Below are 10,369 nucleotides of genomic sequence, written 5' to 3' on the forward strand. Positions count from 1 at the left end.
TAGCTGCAACCGGAAAGTAACGCAATGGAAACTTACAGATAAAGAGAACCGAAATAACACACATGATAACGTTCCATGTACAGTACATCAATTCTCGACTTCATTGACTAGGATTTTGAGTAGAGGACTTTGAGTAGGACAGTAGTCGTTTAGAGCTACGTTCTGGACGGCACAAAATCATGCCGTTCACTTACCTCATCGTGCTCACGTTCCTGGAAGTAAATCGCAGATGGTCTGCTTTTGCTGGCAGCAGAGGTAGAGGAGCTACTAACTATTAGTATGACATACACCGCCAAGTTTCAGGATGGCAGAGACCCTGGCTTCAAGCGTCGCTGCTTCCTCTGCTTATAGCCACCAATACTTTGTGCAAACTCTTGTTGGAAATCTCTTTCATAGCACACCTCAGTGAAATGCTCAGTGCAGACACGAATATTTTTCGTCGGAGAAAAATCCTTCCAACATACTCTCCATAGCCAAGCTGTCGTCAGGTTCGCGTCAGCCAGAGGAAAGCCATGCTACGACAGCCCGCAGGCGCCTCTTTCTTCGTGACATTGTCGCATCCAGAGACGCAGCACCGAGTCGTGACTATAAATCGGGCATGGCACAGAACAACAAGCACTTAAACAATGGCCAAGGAGTTTTCATTCTTGCTTCAATTATTTGAAAATTTCATCTGAGTGGCCCAGGCTGAGAACGTTTTACGTCACAGGGTGGGAGGGGGCCCCCTCGTGCCAAATATGGAAAATTGCAATTGGTAATTTAGGTATGTTATCCTTGTCGTAGAAGCTTCCGGTTTTCGCCATTCTACCACTTACGACATACTCTAATGGATTCCGCAATAAAAAATGGGGGTGATTTTGGACCGGAGTTCCCCTTTCAATTATACATTTTAGTTGTAATAAGTGAACAAAGCCAATACTACACGAAGCAACTATTATTTCCGAAAGAAGTTTAAAAGGCTGATCTGAAGACAATGGTGGATGCTGTGTCCACTACTTTAAGTGAAACCTTTGATTCCTAATCGATCCGAAATCGCTAATTACAGGATATGTAAATAATCTACGTGGAGATAAAAGTTTAATAATAGCTATGAAAAGTATGAATGCCGCAGACATCACCACGCAACATGACAGTTTGTTCAAGGTTTGGTTTTGTGTGTTTCCAAAATCGATTTTCAAGCTCCGATCATCAGTGGAAATACGGAACTCCCACTGATGATCGGAGCTTGACAATCGATTTTGGAAACACACAAAAGCAAACCTTGAACAAATTGTCATGTTGCGTGGTGATGTCTGCGGCATTCATACTTTTTATAGCTGTTACAGGATATGTGTTTGTTGGAGATGTCGGCGTTGTGAATAGCCACAGGCTCTCAGCGTCTGTTTAGCGCACCTCCATGAGCGACTCTGACTTACGCTGCTGCCTGGCGCCTCACGACGTGTGTGCTTTTGGGGGTTGTAAATGGCGCGTCCCTGTAAGTTTGTATCCCTGGTGATGTTTGTGCCTGGAGAGTACTATAATTATAGTGCTGCTCTTCGGGGACAATGTTCCTCAGCCCAATCAAGCTCAATGGATGAGGGATAGATTCCGTGATATGCTAGGTATTGAACAGGGGTGGTTCTTTCGGGTTTGCCGAGTGGAAGGAGCGACGTGCTCCTCCTGTGCTTAGGATGGCAGTGACGGGTCAGTAAAATGTCAAGTTCTGCAACCAACTTCTCACCAATACCGCGGAAGGTGCTACTTCTTCCAGGATACCTTTGAATCCTAGTTTGAGCTACATTTGACTGACATAATTATGATAGTTTCACATCATGATCTCACGCGCGGAAACAAACACATACACACTCACACCCCAACACAAACGCAAGCACACAAAGACATGCACACTCTCTCTATTTCCATAATATTTCTCTTCACCTTGGGACATGGGACCACTCAAGCTTCACGCTGACTCAGCCACACCTGACAAGAGGTGCTGCAATCACAGACACTTTGCTGTTAGAATATTACAACAAAGTGTCTGCTATGAATAGATTATTATTATTATTATTGCTGGGATGACGACTACACCATAGCTCAGTGGTTAGAGCATCGCTAGCTACAAGCGAGGGTCCCTGGTTCGAGTCCTGGTGGTGACGGTCAATTTTTTCTTCAGACTTTTCCCGTTTGTCTCTTTCCCTCAAACTAGTGAAAATTATTATTATTATTATTATTATTATTATATTTTCTTATTTTGTTAGGGATTTCCCAACAGGGAGTGTTGCCTTTTTACTGGGAACCCTAAATGAGACTTTATGTGAGCGCGAAACAAAGCAGGCGACTCGGCCAGGCGACAAGATGGAGGCAGCGCATTCCACCTGTTGGCACCAAGATACGCAATGGAATGGAAACCATACCGGGAGTGGCAGGCAGGCAAGACAAGAGCAGCTGTAGCTTGGCCCCGGGTTGTGGCAGCTGAATGTGGGCCAGTGCACCGGGGAGTGAATAGGAGGCTGAGAAGTGGGCTAGATAAACCATGCAGACAGTGAAAGACAAAGACGTATTGCTTGAAATTTAAGCGTTGCTCTAGTGTGTAGATCTTGGTGTAAGCGTACAGTGTCTCGGTGGGAGTTCTGCGGTCAAGGGCAAATATTCTTTTAAGACTAGTACGGCTGGCTGTGATCAGCTGGTTGTATAAACGGTGAGATAGACAGTTAATGTAGGCAGAGCTAGCATACTCAAGGGTGGATTGAATTATAGATAGATAGAAAAGACGAAGCGCTCTGTGGTTCAGGTTCTGCCTGGCATGCTTGCAGGCTCCGACCTTCTGCTTAACGGCAATGCAAACTCGCTCTACTTGAGCATCGAATGCCAAGTGCTCATCCACAATGAGGCCCAGGTATTTGGCTGTGTGCGCAGGATAGAGAGTGGAGTTGCGGCATGATATGGACCACAGTGGTGGGTAAGGGACTAGTTGGGCGACGTAGTAGCAGAAATTGTGTCATAGATGCATGGTTTAAATCAGCTCTTGTGATAAATGACAATATAGGTAGTGCCGGGTATACGTGACATGATCTATTTTACTATGCCCAGTTCTAAGCATTGGTATGGTCCTCTTGCAACTTCGGCACGTTAGAACTGTTTACAATTTCGGTGGAGCTAAAATTTAAGAAAGAATCTGATATAAGCAGAATGCATATCCTGAGGTGTTAGAAATGTCACATAATATCATGATACAAGTGCAATGAAACCACAAGAGGAAACGCAAAAAGGTAACAAGACTACGTAACAAAAGTTGAGAAGCCACTGAACGAAGTGTCGACCTTCATCGTCGTGCACTTGTATCATGAATATCCTGAGTTTCGCACGATGTAAACAAACCATATTTAAACCCGAAACGTCATGTACGTTCCTTGTGTCCCACTAGATTTTGTGGATTCACAGGAAGCGAGAGTTTCTAAGTCTGAGGAAAATGTTGAGCAGTCGCTGCTTGGATGACTAGTAGTGGTAGAGTGATTAGTGGTAGAGTATGGCTGGGTATAATCGATTGTATCAGGTTGGAGTCCTTGTGGTCACTGTCATTTTCCCCTTTCCACATTTCCCTCGAGCAAATGAACATTGAGATAATCTTTTTATTAGAAGATTTTAAATGTTTTGACGGGGACTTGAACGGGTCTATACAAATGAGACCAGAGGTAGACATCTACATACAGGAATAAACTATCTCACATATTTAGCATCATGTGCCTACTTCAAAACAGCACAGCGTCTCTTTTAGGGACAGGATCCATACCCAGCATGCGTGCAGAAGAGTATTAAAAGATGCGCGAAAAAGTACAGATTTTATAAACCACGAGCCACATGATCAGCCCAACTGTTTTTTTTTGTGAATGGTAGATATGGAAATACGTGTACGAAGTGCATTGAGTAATATGGCTAGAAACTGTACAATATATCAACTCTAAACCAATGATAATGAAAATCATTGTGATGCTACAAATATGGAAGTCAGCATGTAAGCAGTGGCCTTTGCGTGGTGTTCAGATTTGGCTACTTGCATTTCAAAAAGGGCCTACAAGTACATGTATAATGAACATTTTCCATAATTTGGAAAAGACGCCTTTTGTTAAGGTTATCATTTTGATAGTCTTCCAAGAGTTTGTTTTTTAATCATTGACAGACTTTTATTGTTTCTCTCAGAGGTGGATTTCTTCATGTACTGTTAGGTTAGATTTCCGAGAGAAAGACTTTTCACATATTTTACACTTGAACGGTTTCTCTCCAGTATGGATGCGTTGATGACCCGCGAGATTTGATGCAGTTCTGAACGCCTCCTCACAAACGTTACTTTTGAAAGGTTTCTCTCCTGTATGGACGCGTTGATGATCTGTGATATGTGAAGGTTGTCTGAATGCCTTGTTACATTCTTTACACTTGTATGGTCTCTCCCCAGTATGGATGCGTACATGAATTCTAAGTTGGGAACGGGAGTGAAAACCTCGATCACAGTGATCACAGGTAAACCGCTTCTCCCCTGTATGGTACCGTTCATGAGTAGTATGATTGGATTTATCACTGAATGATTTAGCGCAGAACTTGCACGTGAAGGGTTTGTCTCCTGAGTGAACTCGAACATGGCGGACAAGAAGAGATCGCCAATGGAAGACTTTATCGCACCCTTTACACTTGAAAGGTTTTTCTTCTCGGTGCGTACGTTCATGAGATGTTAGACTGGATTGAGCAGAAAATGATTTATCACAAAACTTACATTCGTACGGCTTTTCTACGGGACGCGAATGTCTGCCATCAGGCATATCATGCTGGCGTTCAAGCGATGGCCCAGCTTCCCTGTAAAGCGAAGTTTCGGGTTGAGGGAAGTCAGCTTGAAGTTGAAAATCTGCCTCAGAACTAGACTCGGAGACATGCTGATTGTTGTGCGGTAAGCTAGACATCCTAAGATCCACTGGAACATTTTCGATATTGTGAACGTCCAGGTCGGCAGATTTGCCTGAGTATTCGCTATCTTCCTACTCATACCCAACGTGTGCGTGGCCTATGTAGTGATCTGAAACAGAGACGGGATGGTTAGCAGTTTGGTTACGGTTGATTTGCGATCTTTGGCCATTGTCCATTGCTGATGTCATGGGATTAGAGCATGGGTTATCGTTAGTTGCTGTTGAAGGATCATTAGCGCGTGTATCCTTGTTCCTCTGGAACTCTGGTCGAGGCGGCCTGAAGTTGTCTGCTGCAGTGTCCAGCCAAGGATGATCTTGGAGCACTCTGGATGTAGATGTTGGTGTGTTCGAAGTGGTGAATGAGGAATGCTGAAGTGCATAATTCGCAAAGGAGCCTTCTGAAGTCGTCTCTGGGCTACCGCTATTGGGGTTTGCGTGGTGATGAGCCGTGTAAGTCGTACCGTAAAATGGTATATTTCGCTTTGGGGAATACCCTGTTGACCTTCTGCTGGTCCATATCACTAATGGTGGAAGTGGTGAGAGTGCATCAGAGTCGGCACTTCCATCTGAAGTCCAGTCACAATCATCCATGATTCACTTACTTCAACAATTCTTCCAAACGCAATTCTCTTGCCATGTAGGGCAAAGTATCCAAATTCAATACCAATAATCCATAGAGCAGAAACAACTCGTGCTAGGAGGTTATTACTGTAATCAGTAGCCACTGTGTTTCCCGAATAAGTACATGAACACTTTGAGATAATTTGTCACGTTGATGTCTATTTCTAGGCCAAAACATTAACGAGCTGCTCTATAATTATCACTAACACGACCAAATACTTAACAATCAGCTCATGTGATAAATTTGCACGACATTTACCGACGTTTACCGACGTTTACCGACGTTGACCGACATTATAGCGTAACTAGTACTTCCTTGGTCCTTATTTCTTTTCTATAAATTTATCCTTGCTTCTCTACCCGAGTCCATCCTTACATTTAAGTGACACATTATGATCTTTTCACATCATGAGCTCACGCCCGGAAACACACACATGCACACTCACACAAACAAACACCCCCTCCACACAAACAAACACACACACCCACCCCTCCACACACACAAACACACACACACACACACACACACCCCTCCACACACACAAATACACGCACACTATCTCTATTTCATTATTGTTCTTCACCTTAACGCTTGACATGGGATCAGCCAAGCTTCGTGTGGAGTCTGCAAAACGTGACAAGAGGTGATGCAATCTGAGACACTTTGTTGTTAGAATCGAAAACACAAAGTGTCTGCTATCAACAGATGCATGGTTTATATGGTCTCCTGTGATATGGTCTAGGTAGTACGGGGCATTTGTTACGCAATCGATTAAAGTACGCCCCGTTCTAAGCACATATGTGCTGCGCTTGCAAACTCGTCACGTTATAACTATTGACATTATCGGTGGAGCTTAGTGTTAAGAAAGATATAAGCGAAATAAATATTGTGAGTTCCACACTATGTACAAACAGCACAATTAAAACAGGAAACGTCATGTACGTTAATTGTTTTGTTTTGCATCCCACCAGCTTGTGTGGATTCACAGGAGACGTGAGTTTCTAAGTCTGCGCAATTTGTTGAACGGTCACTGATCGGATGACCACTAGTGGTAGAGTGCTTAGCTGTAGGGCATCTCTGGCCATAAGCGATTGTCACAGGTCACAGGATTGAACCGCCGCCCAAACACCATTAAAGCCTGGTTAGCTCAAAACATATAACAACGGATTCACCTCTCCATTTTTCAGAAAAGCCAGTTAGAACACAGTATCTTCTTTGAAAGATCCCATCCACACCAAATTTTGGGTGCTAGCTATGCTAGTACTCGTCCGAACTAGCTCACACGCTTCACTGCATGGCTCTATACTGCCTTTCATGACTGACGTCATGCGCGATGTTTTGCTGCATAATCACAAATTTATGGCACCCAACTCGTTTTGCTGAAAAGAAAAACAAATCTTGCTTGTCCTGTTGTTTTCTTCCAGACAACAGATCGTGCTTCTGCAGTGTTTCTTTTCCCCCCATCCCTCCCTATCCAACGTATTCAGACCATCATGATAATAATGGTAGGAACTGATTGGGTCCACTTTCACAACTGGTGTTATCTAGCCATTTCCTGCGGCTCTGCCTTGAGCTGTACTACATCCATTAGCATTGCAGCTCTACGATGAGCTAACACCAGATCTACTTTGAGCTAACAGCAGCTCTAATTTGAGCTTACAGCAGCTCGACTTTGAGTTTATAGCAGCTCTATGTTTAGCTATTAGCATCTCTACTTTGAGCAAACACTCTCACATCTGGTGTTATCTGGCCAATTTCTGCGGCTCTGCCTTGAGCCATATCACATCCATTACCATTGCAGCTCTACGATGAGCTAGCAGCAGCTCTACTTTGAAAGACGTCATAGTACCTGGCTACAATGGAACAATAAACCGACATTCACAGCGACAATCATACACACAAACGGACAAGCGCAAACACACATGCAAACACGACGAAAGTAGAGCAAGAAATGAACACATCTAAGAATTATCGGCTCGCATGTCAGGTCAAAACATCACCGCAACACACCTACGAAACTACCATGTATTCCATCAATTATCGCGATAATAATATAATAAAAAATTACAATAATAAAAAGTACATTTACGAAACCGATTGAATTCACTACGAAGATTACAGTGCTTAGCATAGGGCGCAATTCTACAGACGTCCAACTCCATTCTGTACATTCTCCTAACTCATTGACTGAATGCGACCAGAAGGATATTACTAGCACCCCATCCAGCGTGTATGGTAGACAACAATAATGCAAGAAAAAAAGAAGACGACAACAGGAAAGTACGAGGAAAAATTTGTACATTTCATTAATATGCATTGCGTTGAACGATGCATGAAAAGCGCAAACAGAATCATAGTACATGTGTTTGCAGATAATTCAGGATAAGACGGTGCACACAGAGCAATAACTATAACTGAACAGTTACCAAAATGCCTATAAGAAAACGAGTTAGAGACTTTGAAGCATAAACAAGGAATAATGTTTTAAACGCTCTTTGATAGGTTAAAAAGCATTTCCCATAATCTTGAAAACGATACTTCTGTTTTCGGGGTTTTGTATTTCCATGTTCTTCAATGCTGTTTGTCGCATTGAAAGGCTAGTCACGATCACTTGTACTTGATCAGGTTCTCTCCGGGATGGATCCTCTCATGACGTGTTAGGCTGGATTTCTTAGTGAAAGACTTTCCACATTCCTTACACGAAAATGGTTTCTCTCCAGTATGGATTCGTTGATGATATTTGAGAGTTGACATTTCCCGAAATGCCATGCCACATACTTTACACTTGTATGGTTTCTCTCCAGTATGGATGCGTTGATGCACTGTGAGATGTGATTTCGTCGTGAATGACTTGTCACACCAGTTACACTTGTGTGGTCTCTCTCCAGTATGGATGCGTCGATGCCGGGTGAGATCTGATTTCGTCGTGCATGACTTCTCGCATGATTTACACTTGTATGGTCTCTCTCCAGTATGGATGCGTCGATGCACGGTGAGCTTTGATTTTGTCGTGAATGACTTCTCGCACGATTTGCACTTATATGGTCTCTCTCCAGTATGGCTACGTTCATGAACTCTAAGATTGGTATTACGGCGAAACATTCGATCACAGGAACCACACCTGAACGGCTTCTCCCCGTTATGGATACGTTCATGAACATGTAGGCCATGTTTGTCACTGAACGGCTTTGCGCAGTACTTGCACGGAAACGCTTTGCATACTGAGTGAAGTCGTGCATGTTGGGTAAGATTATGTTGCGTGGTGAACATTTTGTCACACACGTTACACTTGAACGATTTCTCTTCTGGATGTGTACATTGATGAGAAGTTAGGCAAGACGGAGTAGAAACAGATTTATCGCACTGCTTACATCTATATTGCTTTTCTCCAGGATGTGAATGTTCGCGATCAAGCCTATGGGGCTGGCGATCAAGTGACTTTTCACTTTCTTCGCAGAGTGTATCTTCTGGTTCCGGAAAGTCAGATTGAAGTTGACAAGCTATCTCAGAACACAGCTCAGAGTTGTGATGAGTGTTGATCTTTTCAAGATCGTAATGATCGGAATCCGTGGGTACGCTAGCCACTGGAGAAGACACTGGAAATTGGCCAAAGTTGTGTACAAGCCTTGCGTGAACGGTCATACCAGCAGATTTGCTGTAGATCTTGCCATATTCAATGTGAAACGCTTCTTCCTCGTAGCCTGTGTAGTGATCTGAAACGGGTTCGCGATAGTAGTTAACGGTTGGGGTACTGTTACCTTGCGAAATTTGATCCTTGTCCATTGCCGATGTCAAGGAATCCAAACATGGGTTTTCGACAGCTGCATTTGAAGCATCACTGGTCTTTGTATCCTTGTTCCTCTGGATTTCTGGTCGAGGGTCCCTGATTTTATCTGTCACCATATCCTTGGGAACATGATCTTGAGGAACACCGGCGCAAGATGTTCGTGATTTCCAAGGGTTGAATGAGGTATTTTGAAGAGAAAAATGGGAAGAGGAGAATTCCGATGTGGCTACTTGATTACAACTATTGGGGTATCCGTGGTGAAGAGCTGAGTACGGTGTACTATAAGATAGTGCAGTTGGCGGTGGAGGACACGCGGTTGACCTTCTGCTTGACCATATTACTAATGGCTGCAGTGGTGAGAGTGCATCAGAGTCGTCACTCTCCTCCGAAGTCCAGTCACAGTCGTTCATGATTTACCTACTTCCAACAATTCTCACAACCGTAATTCTTCTTCCAGCACTGCAAGGTTTCCTAATTAAACCACAAATAAAATGCTTGGAAGTAGCAAGAAGTCAGTTCAATTAGGAAGACAACACTCCCTAGTTGTAGTCATTAGTTTTGTAAATAGTAAACAGCTGGTGTTTCTCTTTAGTAATTGGAAGAACAATGTGCAAAGTCTGCACATCAACACAGTTCACATCTATTTCTGGCACTGAAATTATACTTTACACAATATTATAATCTTGTGAAATCACTCAATCACATACAAAGGATAATAGAAAAGATTTCTTTTCTAAAATTCAAAAACCCAACCCACACCCATCTCTCCTATCTAGTCTTCACCTCCAATTCTGACTTGGAATCACACAATTTGAAACATGTCTGTCATGCCGATGAGGAAAGGGATATGATGAGGCGATGGTGCGAGTCTAGGCCGATTAGGGACAAGTATGTGGGGAGATTATGTATGTAGAGATGAGGGATGAAGAGATGAGGTATGAAGAGATGAGGTACGAAGAGATGAGGTATGAAGAGATGAGGTATGAAGAGATGAGGTGTGAAGAGATAAGGTATGAAGAGATGTGA

At 43.2% G+C, this 10,369-nt stretch overlaps 1 protein-coding gene across 1 annotated transcript; it reads right to left on the reverse strand.

Moving 5' to 3' along the window:
• Positions 1–8,163: 8,163 nt before the first annotated feature.
• Positions 8,164–9,871, reverse strand: LOC135826801 (zinc finger protein ZFP2-like). The gene has a single exon (XM_065339405.1). The coding sequence runs from the start codon at positions 9,751–9,753 to the stop codon at positions 8,164–8,166; it is 1,590 nt and encodes a 529-aa protein (XP_065195477.1). The 5' UTR covers positions 9,754–9,871.
• Between the last annotated feature and the right edge of the window lie 498 nt (positions 9,872–10,369).

This window comes from Sycon ciliatum, chromosome 10 (genome assembly GCF_964019385.1).
Source record: "Sycon ciliatum chromosome 10, ocSycCili1.1, whole genome shotgun sequence".
Taxonomy (NCBI): domain Eukaryota; kingdom Metazoa; phylum Porifera; class Calcarea; order Leucosolenida; family Sycettidae; genus Sycon; species Sycon ciliatum.